This window comes from Sinocyclocheilus rhinocerous, unplaced genomic scaffold (assembly GCF_001515625.1).
Source record: "Sinocyclocheilus rhinocerous isolate Xijiao unplaced genomic scaffold, SAMN03320098_v1.1 scaffold562, whole genome shotgun sequence".
In the NCBI taxonomy this organism is placed as follows: Eukaryota; Metazoa; Chordata; class Actinopteri; order Cypriniformes; family Cyprinidae; genus Sinocyclocheilus; species Sinocyclocheilus rhinocerous.
Genome location: NW_015641608.1, coordinates 1,568,388 through 1,587,802, shown reverse-complemented (window position 1 = coordinate 1,587,802; position 19,415 = coordinate 1,568,388). Strand labels below are relative to the sequence as shown.

General features: G+C 37.9%; 2 protein-coding genes across 6 annotated transcripts in view; one reads left to right on the top strand and one right to left on the bottom strand.

Moving 5' to 3' along the window:
• Positions 1 to 15,527, top strand: part of LOC107755256 (SLAIN motif-containing protein 2) — a 25,693-nt gene extending 10,166 nt beyond the window's left edge. The window contains exons 2-10 of one of the 4 annotated variants that reach the window (XM_016571981.1): positions 218 to 360; positions 9,443 to 9,613; positions 10,125 to 10,295; positions 10,485 to 10,826; positions 10,923 to 11,063; positions 13,365 to 13,445; positions 14,378 to 14,416; positions 14,987 to 15,194; positions 15,276 to 15,527. In XM_016571981.1, coding sequence (XP_016427467.1) covers positions 218 to 360; positions 9,443 to 9,613; positions 10,125 to 10,295; positions 10,485 to 10,826; positions 10,923 to 11,063; positions 13,365 to 13,445; positions 14,378 to 14,416; positions 14,987 to 15,194; positions 15,276 to 15,342 — 1,363 coding nt within the window. In that variant the 3' untranslated portion in view covers positions 15,343 to 15,527. The remainder of the gene's footprint in view (positions 1 to 217; positions 361 to 9,442; positions 9,614 to 10,124; positions 10,296 to 10,484; positions 10,827 to 10,922; positions 11,064 to 13,364; positions 13,446 to 14,377; positions 14,417 to 14,986; positions 15,195 to 15,275) is intronic. The other 3 variants (XM_016571983.1, XM_016571982.1, XM_016571984.1) reach the window with 3 other exon arrangements.
• Positions 15,528 to 17,411: 1,884 nt separating this feature from the next.
• Positions 17,412 to 19,415, bottom strand: LOC107755253 (phospholipase A2 inhibitor-like). Of its 2 annotated transcripts, none has more exons than XM_016571979.1 (3): positions 19,310 to 19,415; positions 18,732 to 19,073; positions 17,412 to 18,103 (listed from the first exon to the last, which is right to left on the bottom strand). In XM_016571979.1, coding segments are annotated over exons 1-3 (993 nt in total). In that variant the 5' UTR covers positions 19,311 to 19,415; the 3' UTR covers positions 17,412 to 17,453. The 2 variants fall into 2 exon arrangements, with proteins under 2 accessions (XP_016427465.1, XP_016427464.1); XM_016571978.1 differs by having other exon boundaries at positions 19,306 to 19,405.

Here is a 19,415-nt window from a genome sequence, read left to right as displayed (position 1 = left end):
ATTAATCCCCGGGAAACAAATGTTAGTAGTTTTAACGAGTCACAGACACTTATCCTTTCTAATTTAATTAAATTCTAATTTAAAATAATCTTGTCGGTTAACGGTTAACAATCGGTTAACGAGCGTCGGTTGTCGGTTAGGAAAAATAACCGAAATGAACATCCCTAATGAGAGCATGTTTATTTCTTGTGACTGACCTCTGGTTTTATTTCTGCAGGTTGTACGAAGCAAAATTGAACAGCCCTCTGCAGAAAGCCTTGAGTCCAATTGTGTGGTGCAGACAGGCTCTGGATAACCCCAGTCCTGATATGGAGTCTGCCAAACGCTCTCTCTTACACAGACTCGACCTTACCATGTCAGGTACCACACACTCTTCACACTCTCCACACACTCGTTTCAAATCCGTAAGACCTTTGTTCATCTTCGGAACACAAATTAAAAGTTTTTTTGTTTGTTTTTTTGCGCACAAAAAGTATTCTCGTAGCTTTGAATAATTGCGAATGAACCACTGATGTCACATGTATTATTTTACAGATCTCCTTGCTACATCTCTGGACTTGGGCACATTTCAGTTTTATTGCTGTCTATGCAGGGTCAGACAGCTCTCAGATTCCATCAAAAATATATTAATTTGTGTTCCGAAGATGAACGAAGGTCTTACGGGTTTGAAACGACATGAGGGTGAGTAATTAATGACAGAATTTTCATTTTTGGGTGAACTGTCCCTTTAATATCTTCCACTGTTGTATTATAAGTCTTTATTCTGAACATTCTCGCAGGCCCCATTCCAAAAAAAAAGAGATGCATTGAATTTTTACCATGTAGCATGAATGTTATATATGTAGAAATGTAGATTTTTCATTAAATGCTTTTACGTTAAGTAGGTTTTAAATTTTTTATATAGAATCTATACAGCTTATTATTTTATTTTATGTCTGCCTCGAAAATGTCAATCTGAGTCTGGGTTATTTGGCCATCCTATTCTGTGTCTCTCTGTGTTGATTTTATTCAAACCTATCACTTCCTCTTTTTCATTCTCAGTTCTTCCTCTCTTCTGCCCTCTACCCATTTGCTGAGCTCCATTTCTGGCTCTGATTCTCTTCCATCCCCACTTCCTTGCTGAGATCAGTCTGTCACCATGTGTGTATGTGTTTTCAACATGTGGCCTGGCAGTTCACTTGGATAAATCCTTGTTTTTGGAGAGTATCTGTACATTCGGCTGTGTCTGTGTACCATCCATCTCTCTGCTAATTATAGGTAGCAAATAGTTATGACAGGTTTGACTTTGTAGTCAGGAAGGCTATTGCTGTTTTTAGTCAGGTATGCCCATGTGACATGTCTTAAATTGAGCAGCTCTCTGTAGAAGGGAACTGACTGTCCATGCTCAAATTAGACATGTGACTGATACTTTTACAACACCCACTGACATACTGTTACATCACACATTTATGTACTCTTATATTTTTTTATATTGCTTCATTGAGGAGGGAGACAAAGACCAAATAATCTTAAAAGTCATTTTGAGTGATACTCTCAAAGATCATTCCTGGCTCATCTCATACAGAGTCACCTTAAGTGACATGGGAATCATTCCAGAGAACTCCCAGTTCATAGATCAGAGTTTTCCATTAAAAGATCCAATCTGCAGTGGCTGCATTTGATTAACGTTGGAACAGGGCCAGGTGTGAATCATTCTTGTCTCGTTGTGTGAGACAGACGGGTGTATGATGTAATTGTTGTAAGTGAACTCACCATAGTGTCATCACAGAGCAAACAGCACAATTCCCAAATAAGATGAAGGGGGAAAATCTGATTATGTTCATTTTAGTAATACTCTATGGTTCAATTTTTTTTAGCAAAAGGCACATTAAATTGATCAAAAGTGACAGTAAAGACATTTATAATGTTAAAAATGATTTCTATTTAAAATAAATGCTGTTCTTTTGAACTTTATATTCATCAAAGAATCCTGAGAAAATCCTGAAAAATGTATTTTGGTTTCTACAAAAATATTAAGCTGCTTAAAATAGAAAAATCTTATTTTAAATTGTAAGGATATTTCACAAAATTACTGTGTTTTACCATATTTTTTATCAAATAAATGCAGCCTTGCTGAGCATAAGAGACTTCTTTCAGAGGCTTTTTTGGCAAATATTGATATACATAATTGTTGTTAATTCTATTAATGAATCAGATTCAGTATATTATGTAGTTATTTAAGAAAAAATAATCAATTTACAGTCCTAGACTGATTTATTTAGTTTATAAACAAGTTGCTGAATAAACGCGAGATGATTTTCACTGTGTGTTAGTCATTTATCAAAACACTCCCAATAAAAGAAAGCTCATTCACCAACCCACTGTGTAAAGCTCATTGTCAGTGGGTATACAGCCCATGCCGAGCGTGTAGGGTGTGTATTGCGGTTCCCAGGTTACCTGAGGCATCGCTAAGTCCCTAGAGCCATTGCCAAGAGAGTGAAGAGAGCCAGTGCAGATGTGTGTGATGCATGTCAAATCTCTATCCTGTTGGGCACACCTGTCAGCTTCTTTGTGTCTCTCTTATTGCTTGTTCCTTTCTTTTATGCCTGTCTTGTGCCCTCTTCAGAACCAGTTGCCCCCGTGAAGCGCATCTGTGTCTATGTGAGAAAGTAAAATAGAGACGGACATGTTTGCACACATTTAATGAATTCCACCCAGAAGGTTGAAGAGTCTGACTCAGCAATAGCTATATGCAAGCTTTGTGAAAAGGCAGTAAGTTTTTAAACAGAGCATGGGCATTCTGCTGTAAACTTGTCTGCTGTTTGGTGAGTCTGTTTGTCTAGCCATGGTAACTCATTCCAGGGCTTTACACTTCCCTCAGAAATGCAAACAGTTCCATAAAGTTGTAGTCATAACCAGGGTTACATAACTCACAGGACATGGGGTCAAAAGGAGAGGCTGAGATTTAAAAGAAAGACTGTGAGAGAGTTTTGCTTAGCATTTGGACTTAATCACATGCTGACAAAACAAGACAGTGTTTGCTTTTTTTATTCTTATTTGAAGAAACACCATTGCCAATATTAAATCTGTTTAATAATTTGGACAATGGAACATATGCTTATGTAAAAAAATATATTTTCCGCAAGTGATCAGTGAAAGGATATTTTTAACCTTGCAGTTCTATAACAAATTGACATGTCTGCTGGTTTGTGTTGCTGATTTGTGTAGTTTTTCCCTTAGCACTAAATATTAGAAAATGGAAAAAAAAAAAGTGCCAGAATGGGTTGCCAGTTTTAGTAGGTGTTAGTAGTAGTAGGGTTAGCTAATTCGGGACCAAATTGGTAGTTTTTAGTAATTGAGTAACTTATTTTTTTTACATAAACTAAAGAATAAATAATTGTTTGATCATTTTGTATATTTAGTTTGGTAACACGGTTCAGCTTAGCAAATACAGTTTGAACAAAAGCAGTCAACTCTACCAGTTGTGTAGCACTGAGAAAATGAAATGAGATTATTAACATGATTCTAATCATGCATGTCATTCTTATGAAAAATATAAAAAAAAATTTGTAATAGGAAAAATCATATGCATAATAGTGTTGTGTGCAGAGTTACAGTTTTGGTAATTAAAATTACTTAATTTATGCTATAATAATTAGATAAAAATAACTGAATATCAAATTATCAAAATGATTTTATTGTATGATTTTAATTGTTCGAAACTAACTAATAATAATTTGTCTAGTATATCTAAGAGAACCACAAAACTTTTCATTATTTGTACATCTAAATTTGTGCCTTTTTGATAAATGGATCGATAGATGTACACTAGAGTGTATCGTATTAATAGAAAGTGCTATTCATACTCTTGAACATTGTGGTTATGTGGTGATTCAGCAAGTTGAGTAAAGTCTTTACAGCCTCCTTATGACTTGGTAGAGCTGAGATTCACTTTCCCCTGAGTGAACAACATTAATTTCTCTGTGTGTGTGTGTCTTTTTCTTTTGCCGCGACCTCAACTTGCCCCTGTAATCCAATCCACTATTGCAATCCTGTTTGGAGTACACTCTGCTTCCCTGTTGATATCTTTCTTTTTGTTCTCTTCTTTTTCCTTTTTTTCTATGCCTTTTCCCATTTCCTCTGCAGATCTGACAGTTCTTACTTATCCATTACACTTTCAACATCATTGCATTCATTCTGCCTTTTTCTCTTCCTTCTTCATCCTTGTCTCTTTCATGTCGTCTTTGGCTCTTTGTGCTGCTGTTGATGTCATGAGCTCTTCCTTCTCACTGCATCTGGGTTTGTCCTTAAACAGCCCATGTTGCTGTGATGATCTTTCATTAATACAGGACTCTCCTCCTTCTCTCCTCCGCCCCTGCCCCTGCCCCCGCCCCCTAAAACAACTTTCATACAAGCTCACGGACGACCTCATTTCCACGTGGACTGTCCATTGAGCTGAACAAAATGTGCTTGACAGACAGTCGTTAGGCAAGGCAAGGAAAGTTTATTTGTATCACATTTCATACACAATGGTAATTCAAAGTGCTTTACATAAAAGGGAAGTAAAATAATCATAAAAAAATAATCACAACAATAAAACAAGGAATTTAAAAACTTTTAAAAATTGATTTAAAATGAATTTAAAACAGTTAAAGATAGAAAATGATTATATATAAAATACAGTGCAATCAGTTCGGACGTAGCACAATGCTGCTCATTCAGTAAATGCACAGCTAAACAGATGAGTTTTGAGTCTGGATTTAAATGTGACTAATGTTTTAGCACATCTGATCTCTTCAGGAAGCTGGTTCCAGCTGCGGGTGGCATAATAGCTAAAAGCGGACTCCCCTTGTTTTTTGTGAACCCTTGGTATTTCTAACTGACTCGATCCTAATGATCTGAGTGGTCTGTTAGGTTTATATTCAGTGAACATATCTGCAATGTATTTAGGTCCTAGGCCATTGAGTGATTTATAAACGAGTAAAAGTACTTTAAAATCAATCCTAAATATAACTGGAAGCCAGTGTAAGGACCTGAGGACTGGTGTAATATGCTCAGATTTTCTGGTTCTAGTCAGAATTCTGGCAGCAGCGTTCTGGATGAGCTGCAGCTGTCTAATAGTCTTCTTGGGAAGGCCGGTGAGGAGACCATTACAATAGTCCACCCTGCTAGTGATAAAGGCATGAACAAGTTTCTCCAAGTCTCGACTGGAAACAAAACATCTAATTCTTGCAATGTTTTTGAGATGATAGTATGCTGATTTAGTTACTGCTTTGACATGACTACTGAAACTAAGGTCTGTCTCCAGAATCACACCAAAATTCCTGACTTGATTTTTAGTTGTTAGACCCCTAGAGTCAAGCTATGCATTCACCTTGAGAACTTCATCTTTGTTTCCAAATGCAATGACTTCAGTTTTTTCCTTGTTTAACTGAAGAAAGTTCTCGCACATCCAACTGTTAATTTCATCAATGCATTGGCAGAGGGAGTCAATGGGGCTGTAGTCATTTGGAGATAAGGCTAGGTAAATCTGGGTATCATCAGCATAGCTCTGATAGACAATTTGATTCTTTCTCATTATTTGACTTAGTGGGAGCATATACAGGCTAAACAAGAGCGGTGCAAGAATTGAGCCTTGTGGGACTCCACATGTCATGGACGTCCACTTAGACTTATGCTCTCCTATACTCACATAATAACCTCTCCCTTCTAAGTATGACCTGAACCATTTGATTGCCATCCCAGAAAGCCCGACCCAGTTTTCCAGTCTCTCTAGTAGTATGTTATGATCGACAGTGTCAAACGCAGCACTGAGATCTAGTAGTACCAGCATTATTATCTTAATGAGCACTGTCTCCGTGCTGTGATGCGGTCGGAAACCAGATTGAAAATTGTCCAGGTATCCATTTGAGTTTAAGTAGCTGTTCAGCTGATTAAAAACTACCTTTTCAATAATCTTGCCTATAAAAGGAAGATTTGATATTGGGTCTATAGTTGCTCAAGTCGTTAGACATTTAAGCCCATGTATCTTATCCTGTAATGGGCCCTGCTGTCTATTTAGTCCAGGCAGAGATAAAAAGCACAGTTAGCAAAGCATCTTTTCAGTGTCAGAATTATCTGTGGGGTTTAACTGGGGTCTTTTTGCAGTATATGTAGTCACCAGAGTTAGGACAGATTAGCTGTCCTCATTTCACCTTCTCGTCTTTCTTGGATTTTTCTATCTTGGAGACACACAAATCCAGTATTAGTGGACTCAGTGTGGTGTGCTTCTGGTGGAAAGAGCGTGGATGAGCCAAACCATATGATGAACTGGAATGTAATGGCCATTGGCACGCTTTGGCCACATATATGGAGTATGTATAATAACATGCTGAAAGATGGAAAAGACTTTGGGTATTTCTGTTCTGGCTTAGATGTAGTTTTTCTCTCATGTCTATGGTACCATCAGTTTCAGGTTTCAGAAAAACTTTGATCTCTTTACATGACAGTCTCTTCCATCCATTAGAGCCAGTTGCACAGAGCTTTCAAAATGGTCATGAAGTGGCTGTTATTATCCGCTTATTCACAAAGGTAAAATGAATGAATAAGGAATGTACGAATATATCTACACAAAGCAAATGAGATTGAAATTGAAAGGAAAGCACAGCAGGCTTCTTTAAACACTATTTTATATAATTTTATTTTTCAATTTTTTTTAACAATATTAAATATATATCAATATTATGGCATTTGCTCTTAATTTTTTTTTTTTTTAAAGCCTCCATGAAAAAGACATGATCTGGCTAGAGCAGCTATTGTTACATACAAAGTACATACAGACTGTTTACTGCAAAATCAACACTTGTTAAAAAAATAATAAATGGACATATTTTATATCAACAGCAAAGATATCATGAAAATATCGCCAATATTAGATGTATCGCCCAACCCTAGCTTTGAATAAAATATATCAAATACGGTTGGGTGGTCGCATACAGCCTATCTCCAAAAGTCTACAAAGCCCAATTTGAATCTGAAAATTCTGTATACGCATGTAATCGGTACTCCTCGCAGCTCCTGTTCTACTCTCCATAGGAAATGAATGACTTCAGGTCTGTTGTTTGTTGGAGATGTCTCAGCATTCTGGGTAAGGATGAGCTTTATGTGGACCAGACTTAAAGCCTATAGTCAAAAGTCTGACTTGCGAGACTAGGTTGTTTCAGGCTGGGTTTTAAGGACACATCTATTTTTGTCTGTTCGAAGACACTGAAAAACTCACATGACACACTTTGAATCAGTTTTAGGTAATGGATTTTAGACACTTTTGTGTGCATATGTTGTAATATATTATCAATCCTCCAGCTCATATATCTGGTTGTATCTGATATGTTTTGTTGACTCTTGATGGTAAATGTCCTTGATTGTAATGTCCTTACAGTCTGGTGTTATTGGCTTACAGCAGTCTCAGCATCACTGATCCAGGCTCTTTGTGTCAATCCTCATTTCTTTTAGTCCCTGCTGAATGAGGGCAGTCCTAGCTCTTGGCTTTGTTTTTAACACATACACACAAAAACACAGAACAGTCAGTGGTCAGAGGTCATCCACACCAGCCCATATCCAAGACCAGTCATTCTGAGCATTCATCAGTGCACACTCATTCCTGTGTCTCTGTGGATGTTTTTATGTCCCAGCACTCAAGCGTTGTGCATGTATGCGTTTAAGCGTGGCTGATGGTGTGGTGTTAATGCAGTTCACTGCTTGATCTGTAAGGAAGCGAGTGGGGAGAGCATGTTGTTGTTTTCTCTGAATAAAGCACACGCTGAGTGATGGCAGGAGTAGAGAGAGAGAAAGTCATTAGACAGGAGACACAGAGAGAGAGAAGATGGATCCATGGAAAGAGGGCAGGAAAGAGTAGGAGGTCTGGGGAAATGTGCTTTAATGACCTCTTGAGTGTCCAGCTGCACACACACAGACACAGACACAGACACACACACACACACAAGGCCAAGCAATATTTACAGTATATTCAAGATGGTTGTGTTGCCGATTATAAAACTAAGCAACATCATGAATATAGCTGATTTTTAATGTGTTTTATTTTCACATTAGGTTTCCTTAAGACTAGTTTCTCAAAATATGTTTTAATAGGGTCTCTGATTTTAAAGATAAAAAAATTCAGCAGTTCAATTTAATCTTCAAACTATCAAACCTTTGGTTCAAAACTCTGATTTGATGATTTGACACTCAAAACAAAAATGTTTATAGAAGTCTCTGTGTTGCATTTCTTCATATATTAAAATAAGAATTTTTTTTGCAATAAAATTATATATTACAATATTATTTATTAATTTATTGTTTAAACTTGGAATAAACAAAGTTTAGGGATTTTTTTTTATCCTAAAGAAGTATTTGACATTGTGATAAGGAAAATTTCTACACTATTTCTAGGTCACTAATCAAATAAAATATAATTTATTACAATAAAAAAATGTATATTACAGTAACATTTAATTATTTGTTTGTTTGTATGTTTGTTTTTTCTAGGTCACACAGCAAAATGCGTAAAGGTCTAAAAGTATTTTAATTAGTTAATTGTTATATAATTTAATGTATTTAATATTATTGTCTTTTATTTAATAATTTTCCATCCCAAACATACATACACACACACACAGGATCAAGTGATGAGCGATCATGTGAGAGTATATCCACAGCGAGAGCAGCTGAAGTGGCTTCTACTTTATGCTCTGCTCTTCAGAGACACAGTAAAGTCTCTTTCTTGGCCGATATTCAACTAATGGTCTTCAGATTCTCTAGCCGTCGGTGTTGCCAAAAGCTTTAACAGCGATACATTCTCCCTGCTGAAGCTGAACTGAGAGTTTAACCTTGTGACTGAATCACAGACAACTACATATTCATGGTGCTGCATTGCTCTACAATGCCTACATTGAGTCTGTGTGTGTGAGAGAGAGAATTGACTGGATGCTAATGGCATTGTCATCCACTAAATGACTGAGTAAGGCTCTTGTGGGTGTGTATATGTGTCTTTGTACTCTTAGACTGTGAATAGGCTGCATTGTATGCAATCAACAGCACTCCACCAGGACTTAGAATGTCACTCTTTTATTAGACTTGGCCATGCCATATGCTTAAATTGACTCTCTGAGATGCCTAATAGACTGTAAACCATATTGTGTAGGCTATGTCTCCATAAACATGCATGCATTAAAATGGCATCTGTGTAAGTGCACTTGAGGGGGGTTGGAATATGACCTTCTGTTGGTTTTGTGTTTTTAAGTATGACACATAAGAAACCTATTTATTTCTGCTAATGATAACAGCTGGTGCTGTCTGAAATTCGTTCCTCCTAAATGAATGGCATTTGTTTAAACTACCAACATAAGAAAGAGACCATAATATGCTTTCACTTCACGTTCAACAAGAAGTTCTTTAGTGCCCTCATTATGTTTGTTTTCTTTTGCAGCAAACAAGCGGAGGAGTCTATATAACAGTTCCTACAGTCCTCAAGTGGCCTACGGAAGCCCATACAGCACAAACACGGCAAACAGTCCTTACACCAGTGGCTTCAACTCCCCATCCTCCAGTCCATCTAGAGTGCCTGTCGTCAAGCAGCTCGTTCTGCCTGGCAGCGCAGGTAAAGGCCTCTTTACTCCAAATGTGGAGTAAGAAATAGTTGAGGAATTTATTACATGCTACAAAGAAACATAATGTCACAAGTGTGAGGCTGCTGTTTATTAATTTGCAGTTGGGGAAAGTTATTTTTATAGGTAACATGTTACTAATCAGGAAAGTAACCACATTACATCATAACATGGTATGGAAAGTTGCATATTTGTTATTTCTGTGTTAAAAACTGCACTTTTCTCACTGTTGTTTGGTTGAAAGCTCTTAAAAAAATGGAGAATGATGGATTATTTTCTGTTAATGTAACCTCTGATTAATATATGCGGTCCAGTATGCAATAAGTAGTAGGCTAGTATTTGATTCCTATTTCCTAACATAATCAATATGACTTAAGCAGAAAACACCCAACACCCGTTTAGTGTTTATTTTGTAGATCTTCCAATGAATAACTATTTAGAAAGTGTTGTTTTTATTTTCGTGTATATTAATGTATTTCATTTATCTTGTGTGTGTGTGTGTAGGTCACCAGCGTGGATCGGCTGACAGAAACGCACAGGCAGTGAGCCCACAGTCATCAGTAGACAGTGAGTTAAGCACATCAGAGATGGATGAAGACTCTGTCGGTTCATCGACCACATATAAACTCAATGACGTCACAGACGTGCAGATACTCGCCCGCATGCAGGAGGAGAGTGAGTGATGTCTTCTCTCTAACAAGTGTTGCACCTTGTCTTTTAGTCTGTTCTATCTTTCTAAGAAACGTTTACATTTGGTTATCATGCTGCTGAAATGGATGATCGATCGTCTTAAACGTGAATAAAAATGCCTAAATGGATCACTCGAGATTTAAACTCAAATGTATCTCCGTTTCCCTCTTTTAGGCTTAAGGCAAGAATACGCTGCAACAGCGTCACGTCGTAGCTCTGGTTCATCATGTCAGTCGTTGCGACGAGGAACTCTGAGTGACCAGGAGCTGGATGCACAGAGCCTGGAGGATGATGAGGAGGCGGTCCACCATTCCTACCACACACCCGCCAACCGCTTCAGCCCCTCCCCTCGGCACTCGCCCCGCGTCTCCCCCAGGAACTCGCCCCGATCCCGCTCACCCGCCCGCTCTTTAGAGTACAGCCGCGGATCTCCCCAACCGATCATCAGCCGCCTCCAGCAGCCCCGCCACTCTCTGCAAGGCCACGATACGCAGACCAATGCCATTAAGAATGAAGGTAGATCTTCCAATCACATTTCACTTGGGCTACTTCTCTTAAAAACAATGTCAGTTTAAATGTGGGTTTCTTCATCCTTTCTGTTTTTGTGCGCAGAAAAGCTGAGACGGAGTCTACCTAACCTCGCACGATCCAGCTCTGGACCGACTGCAGAGCCAGTCAAAAACAGCAGGAGCTGTGAGTCAAACCTGCAAGTGCCAAACGGAGGGTCACCCAGACACCAGAGTCAGTCTGCCAGTGAGTGTCCAGACACATCAGTGAGCATGCATGCACACATACATCAAATCATCCAATGAACATGTGCAGAGCTTTTAACTGCCAGTAAACAGCACACAAACACATACAGTAGAGCAAACACACAATCTCTGACTCAAACTCACCACACAAAAAGACTTCATTGCATTCCTTGACATGAAATTTATCATGAATGTTGTTCTGTTCGTAAATCTTGATGTATGCTAACATTTGACATTTTATGACTCTGCACTTCTTGGTTATGGATTCTGTGCTTCTGACACACGTTCATGCTGTGCTCTTAACTGCACTGCCGGTGTCTTGGCTTGCTGGATGAGGCTCTTTGATCTTCTCACATTTTCTCTTAGACCGCATTTTATTGGCATCTTGGCATTTCCTCTAAAAGCCTGACTGACTTTCAAACAAAGCCCTTGTAAATTATTATTCAGGGGTGATTTTTTATGTTTTAGGGAACTCTTCAGATGATGGATCTTGAAGGTGTGTTTAATGTGGCAAGGAACACTGAAGTTTGTCATTTTATTTGTAGGATAAAACATTTCAGATTATAGTAATCATATTCCATTACACCCATGTGATCAATCACATTTAATAGCATTACTGAAAAAAAAAAAACAAAGGTGTAATTTTGGCATGGATGTGTGCATACAGTAGGAAGCATCTCCAATTCTTGAGCAGGAGTTTTGATTTGTCATAGTAGCCTATATAACATTTTAAATGTTATGTAGCGCACTGATCAAGTGCTAGAATATTATTTTTATTATTATTATACACATTTTATATATTATATGTAAAAAAAATGTTAATGTTGAGTGTTCATTACCACAAAGGTTGTCATAAGTCTTTTTTTCAGAACTCTTTTCAATGTTGCCAACACTGAGGAATAAAATCTGATTCCCAAGCGAATGACTCTTATGAGTCAGTTCTTTTTAGTAAATCAACACCTTAGAGCATGACCAGTGTAGTACAAATAACTCTTTTAAACCCACACATACTGCAGTTTACTGTTAAAGTGCAGTCGCATGAAATTTCATCAAAATTTTGCAGACAAAAGAGTCTGTTGTCTATTGTCTATGATGTATGGAAACCACAGAAGTCACTTTTAAAACGAGCAGCTTTCTGTTGGGCACTACAGTGAATTTGCGTGACCAACTTGAACCCAATGCAAAATCGGTATGGGGAAATCTTTTACCCTCAATCTAAATTCCCATACATGTGTAATCATATTGAGATAACTCAGTTTTAACTTGAAAATTCACTGAACAACAATAAATATGACCCTAACTTTGAGAATTTAATCTTTGTAGTTACTGACTGGTTTTTTGTATTAATAGGTATTGTTGTTTATATATACATACGATTATTGGATTGCATTTATGCCACCTCAAAATTGCATTTTTTTCTAAATAATTATTTGTTAAAACCGATTATGTTCATGTTTTTGGTGTGTAAACTAATTAATATTCATGAACTGAACCATTTACCATTTCATGACATCACAACCAGCACAAAAGTGAAAAGGTCCAGCTGACCTCAGCACTTTTAAGAACAGTGACGCCCATGAAAAAAAACAAACATTTGATGACGACGTACTGAATCATTTTATCCATGCGAGGTCAACGAAGGCCAGATCTCTTTCTGTCAATGAACAGTTTATCTGATCAAGTCTCTCAAAAAGGAGTGGAGTCGCTCTGTAATATTTGTATCGAAATATTTTTAGTTAATTAATAATAGCCAGTATTTCAGTGAGTCAGTGACCATCAATAAACAGCCATCTCTTAAACAGCACAAAGACATGAGGTTGCTTAAGTGATTTTACATACTTGAATGCAGTGAGTATTTCAGGCTTCTCCCCCTCGTTTGGTAATATGGACAGTCTAGTTTAATTTTTGTCCTTCATGCCCAGCATGTTCTGCCTCTTCCCTTCTCTCTCTGCCTTTGTTTTTGGCTGAGGTGCTGGTTGTCTGGATGTAGTTGGATTCACTCTTGGCTTAGTGCTGCCTCCTGCCTGTTCTTCAGCCTGGGTTTCATTTTTCTCTTGGCTGTGGCCCCCTCTGGTGGCTGGTTGGAAGTAGTCTTCTGTCTCACCCATGCATGGAATGGCTCTGCCTTGAATTAAACCTGACCCTAGCTGGCTGTTTTTGCCTTGGCATCACCTAAACTTTTTGGTTAAAGCTGATTTTGGATCAGTTCTGGTTGGAGGTTAAGTGCCTGCAGGTGGACGTGGACTGCTGAGCTCAGATTAGCCTGGATAAAAACATAATGTCTACTTGTCTCTCATCTCAGCATCACACCAAAGGCTGTCCGCACCTGCTCGCTCCTCCCCAAAACCAAAAGAGCAACTCCAGAGCCCTACGTCTCTACGAGGTAATGCACTGAGCAGGTCACCCAGACTCGGTCATGATACCAGATAGTCCTGGAAGTATTTTATGGACCCACTGTTAGAGTATTGTTTGGTTGGTGTGGAAGCTGTTTTCTGATGAGAAATCACACCCAGGTCTTTTTGAAAACAGGGGTCTGGGTTATGATTCAAAATTGAGCTCGAGTAATTTCCCAATTTTTTTTTACAAAAAGAATATATTATTGCATACCAACCTGGTAGGTTTGGGAAAGGTTATGTGAATGGGATTTTTAGTTCTGAAAAGCAGGTACGCCTAAATTGCAGAATTGCTATTATTATTATTACCACTATTAAGAATGTATAATTTTCCCATGAATAATAAAATAATAATTTATTAATAATTTTATTGTGTAGTCATTTAGCTATTGAGGCAAACTAATTAAAATAGGTCTGTTGGTTATTGGTCACTAATATTTATTGACCTTAAAAAGGCAACGTCTGTCGATCTTCAACTGTAAATGTCATCTCACAGCGTTGAGTACAAATATTTGTCTAGGACTGAATTTTGTGCTGTATATTGATTTGGAGTGGCTTTTAAGAATAGTTTGTTCACCTGTGGTTGTAAATGCTGCTGTTTCTTTGCAGTGTTATATGGTGAGTGATGCTGTAGGTTGCTGTGGGTCTGCCCCCTTTTGGTACAATTGTTTCATGTCTTCTTGTACTACTACTTTTGTTATTAAATGGAACTGCTTAAACGTTGTCACCCAACCAAATGTTTCAATAGTCTGTAAAGCCATCTGTCTAATTCTAATTATTTATTTAATGCACTTTGGTTGCATTAAATTGTTGGTCAGTCACACTTGCACTTTAAAAAAGAGAAATGGTACAAGTCCTGAGCAATTCGACAGCTTTTGGAGCGGAAACAAACCCAACCCTCTCTTTTCCATCTTTTACCCAGTTCCTCTCTCGTGTTGCTTTGGAGAGGAAACAGATTTCAGTGAGTATATACACTGATGATAATGCAGCTTTTCAGTGCTGTGATATTTTATGTTGTGCAAGTGTGCGTGAATGGTAGATTGTGTTTGTACTGTGATTGTGTTTTGCAACAAGGGGGACATTTGTATAACTAGTATTTCTGAAAATGTTTGAGAACACTACTTGATCAAGGCTGTTTAAATCCATCCATCCATTCTTATTGTGCCTTATTTTATATCAGCTTTGTGTTAAATGCCATTAATGCTAGTGTTGAGCTCTGTGAATGTGGAAAACAGTCCTCTGCGTGTTACATAGGAGCATGTTTATTTAATCGTGGTTATGTTTAATGTGTAGCTTTATGAATTAGTTATCTAACTGCATTCTTTTGGTTTTTAGGGTTGCATCCATCTTTTTTCATTATTGTTTGTCATTTGTCATAGAAGATAAACTATTGAATAGAAGCTCTGTCTTTTATTCAGTCTGTAATGTTTTATCTTTTATGAAATATCCAGTATTTCAGTTCCTTTACATTTCATCTGTTGCATTTAATTCTATCGTCCACACTTATCGTTCTTTGTTTTTTTTTTTCCAGTGCCCTCTTCCAGTAAGTTGCGGACTCCCACTGCCCCGTCTCCCTTGGCTCTCCGTCAGCCCATGAAGGTCATGTCTAATCATGGTTCAGGCACAGCCACGCCCATGCGCTCCATGGCCCCGCCCCGCAGCGGCCTGCCCCGCCCCACCGCCAATGCTGGAGGAGGTTTACCAGTGCCTCGCAGCAAACTGGTCCAGCCTGTGCGCAGGTACTCTCAGGTTTTCACAACTCGCTATAAACATATCGTAACCTGGTGAAGTACATACTGAGTTTATTATTTGCTCCACAGGTCTCTGCCAGCTCCAAGGACATACAGTGGTATCAGAGACGAGAGCTGGAGAGAGGGCTGCTACTGAGCAGGCTTTCAGTTCAACCTGGCACTTTATAGAGATACATCTTTAACCCCCACAAATAAAGAGACACATTCTTCCAAACAAATGATTCTCTCCTCTTTCAGTTGATGTTGCAGAGCTCTCATCCCAGCAGGATAGATGGGGAAGGCAGACTGGACGCCGCAGAATGCCAAAGAACAACAATAACAAAAAAAAAACAGACTGGGATTCGCCCTCACCTACCAAACAGCACCTGTACTACAAATGGCTCCAAATCCACAATCCTGCTTGCAAATCCCCCCAAAACCCACTATAGAAGAACATTGAATAACTTGTTTCCTCTGTAACAACATTAGTGGGGATCCCTTGTGAGCACATACAAATTGACCTTAACTAAGTGGGAAAGGTTTGTATGGCGACAAAGAGTCCACATGGCAATTGCATTCTGTCAGAATGTCTTTCATATCTATGTGACCTCTTATTTATTTGAAATCATTATTTAAATATTTCTTTCAAAGAGTATTCATACAGTATTTGGTCTTTATAAATATATATGTATGTTTACTAATCTTTATTTTTGGGCTTTTTATTTCTGAATGTCATTATTAAACCTCAACTGCAAAGCTATGTTTCCAAAGCATTTTATATGTCTGAATAATGGATGCATTTCAGTCTTTGAACAAATGTGTTTAGTTTGAGCCCTCAGATACACAGCAGGATTGATGCTTTTGCTTATTTCGAAAGGAAACACGAATCAATGAGACACGAATCAGTGAAAAGTTCAAGTCAAATTTCTTCAATCGTGTTTGTATATCCTAACTGGAAATTGGGAAATTCATTGAATATAAATGCCTGAGACTAACTTCATAAGGTGAACTGTTGTATCGTCAAACGTTGTTCATCGATTGATGTCCCAGTGATCATGTCTCGGTGGCAAAGGTCATAAAAAGAAGTGGTTCTGTGGGTGAAGTGTAGTGCTTCTGTACTATTAATTTTGGGAAATTCCTGGTCATGTTATTTGTCGTCATTCTCCGAGTGAAATAATTGAAAAAAGGCCAAGAATTAAAATGGCGCTTACTGGTAACTGAATGGGAGTGCCAACTGAACATATGGAGATGATATCTTGCTGCACACTAGCATACTATTGAGACTGCGCAAGTTTGTTTAAAAATGAGTGCATATAATTTATGAATTTCTGTGTTTTTTTTTAGTTTGTTTGTGCCAATTGCTTTATTTTGCCAATATTATTTACTTCAGGGTTCTTTGCATTTCTTGCTCAAGTTTTGTTTGATTTTTGTAATTGCTTTGATAACATTTATATTTGCTTTTTTGTAACAAAGATCTGTTATAAAAGCCCCTTGATATTTATGACAAAATACTATGCGCTGATAAGAGGCTTATTTATTAAACAGTGAGCTGCCTCCGTGTGCTGAGATATAGTTAGTGGGATGCTTGAGCCTAGTATGGTCATGAATACATGACATAAACATTTTGTGGATTTTTTTTTTTTTTTTTTGGTAAAAACTTTTATATCTCCACAAACATGATGCTCGGTTTCCCCTGCGTTGAATCATTTCAAATAAAAGTTTAAAAAAAACTGTGTGGTCTGTCGCTTATTTGTCCATAAATTATTGACGTGCCAAAACTAAAGTGTCAGAAGATATTTTATAGCATTTGACTGTTGATCATAGACACATTGTGGAAAATGTTGAGATTCATTGCAATGAACTGATTTTAGGTTGTAGCTGTATATCAAATATTTATCATTACCATAAAATTAAATTTATCTGTAGTTTATCACTTTCATTATAATGTAATTTTTAGTTTTCTATTATTTTATTATATATAAGTGATAATGTATGTGTTGGAAACTCCCAAGTTTTAAAATGTGGTTTTAAAAACTAAAAAAAGAATTTTGTACTGGATGTCAAAGTTGTGCCGTTACAATTTTGAATGAATGTATAAAAAGAGAAAATGTAATAAATCTTTATTTGCAATGCAGATTGCAAGCATTCACATGATCCATTTTTAAAGATCCACTATGGTGTGTTAAAAGTCCCCTCTTGCTGCTTAAAAAAAATTAAATAAAAATCATTTACTTTCATGTACATCTCTTCCAGATCATGTTGTTTCTCTTACTCCGGCAGGCCCATTTCTTTGCGGGTGAGTGTTGCGATGACATGATCTTTCAGATTCTCTGGTGCAGTACATTTGGGCTCTGATTGCAGGGACTCCATGGTAAGTTTTCTCCACAGGTACTCTATTTTAGCATCGCAATGCCAAGGGTTAAAGATCAACTCCACCCAACTGGTATTAATGTCTAATGTGCCAGGGGACAAAAACTGCAGCTTGTTGTCACTGAGGTCGACGTACTCCAAGCGCTTGAGCCCCTGGAATACAGTCGGCGGGAGACTATCTAATCCATTTTTCTGCAGGAAGATGTGAGTCAAGTTACCAGAGCGGCTAAAGGCTTTTACATCCAGAGACTGGATTTTGTTCTGGTCTAAATTAAGTCTCTCTAGAGCGGGGTGAGCATCTAAACACCCAACTGGAAGCTCTTCGATTTTGTTCTGCGAGAGGTGCAGAACCTTTAGTTGACTCAGGCTTTGGAGTTGGGGCATTGGGAATTTCATAAGATGGTTTCCAGACAAGTCCAACCAAGTGATATTGCTGTTGATGGGCAACCAGTCTGGGTGGATGCTGGAGATGCGGTTGTCCTTCAACACCAGGTTGAGAAGTGGAGCGTGATGGAAAACGTATGCAGGTAGCTCTCGCAGTTCATTATCTGAGCACAGTTTGGATAGGAGTTAGAAAACAATACAAACATACTTGACCTGCTGCATCATTTGGTGTAGTTTTGGCTTTCATAAAAAAATAGTTTTTTAGAAAATGGCCTCTAAAGATTCCAAACGATTTTCAGATATTTGAACAGAATTTGGATATTTGTTACGTTAAATTGTGACAGTTAAATAAAATGCATTTAGTTTACATTTTAACAATATATTTACTATTTTAACGATATGCTTCAGTCTAAATGTTAAACTAAGGAGCTATGGACATTGAATGACTTCTGAGGTAACTAAATGTACATGCAGGCCTAGTTCAAGCTGTTTTTGTCGCTTTCCGCGGTTTATATGAAAAAGATATGTCAATTCATGTTTTTCGTTCTGTATAGTAAAGAGAAATAGATTTTTATTTTCGCGATTTGAACTGAAGAGAAATTTCACGCCACATATATTTCACGCGGTTTGAATGTTCTAATAAAATTACATTATGTGAATGCTGAGGCTTATATAATAAGATAAACACAAAACAGTCAAATTTCAAAGTATTTTTTCTTACAATAGCGTTTCCCCACACAGACGCACAGCTACAAAATCTTAACATTTTGACATACACACACACACACACACCTGTGAGGTCTATAGTGTGCAGGTAATAAAGGCCCTTCAGAAGATCTGCTGGTAAACTGCTCAGTTTGTTGCCGGGCAGGTGTAACTCCTCCAGCAGTGGGATGGCTGTCAAGTGTTGCGAGGTCAGCACGCTCAGGTTGGTGAACTGGATGGTTAGGGAGGTGGTGTTTCCAGGAAGACCGTCTCCAGGGAAATGCGAGAGGCCAGCGTCAGGACACACCACCTCGGTTGTTTTGGCACTGAAGTGGCACGTGCATCGCTTCGGACACGAGAGGGCGTCACGGAAACAGAAGACCACCGTCACCGCGAGCGCGTGCAGGAGCCAGGAATTCATCTTCACCACTTCAAAAGAATTCAAGCTTAAATTATTTTCTCACATAAACTGTTGATGTATTTCTAGCATAGAGTTTCCTTGCTTTTTTTGTACTCGGAACAAAAATAATTTAATGAAGCCTATAAGCCTACTTAATACTAAGAATAAAACGAAGAAAAATGAATCACGTAGAAATGTACATTAACGTAGTTCCCTTACTGGAGATTATTGTCTAAAATGGTCAATAAAACGACATCTTACCTACTAATTTGATTGTTTAGATGTCCGGTTAATCCAAAATTCTGCTCATTCCCTTCAGTTATATATCCTGACAGAGATGATCTGTGTGTGACTCCAGCACTGCTTACAGG

What these genes read in the sequence shown, in the direction of transcription:
- LOC107755253 (XM_016571979.1), bottom strand. An exon ending in GCACACTATAGACCTCACAG is followed by an intron (nt 18,104 to 18,731) that starts GTGTGTGTGTGT and finishes AACTGTGCTCAG; the next exon opens with ATAATGAACTGCGAGAGCTA.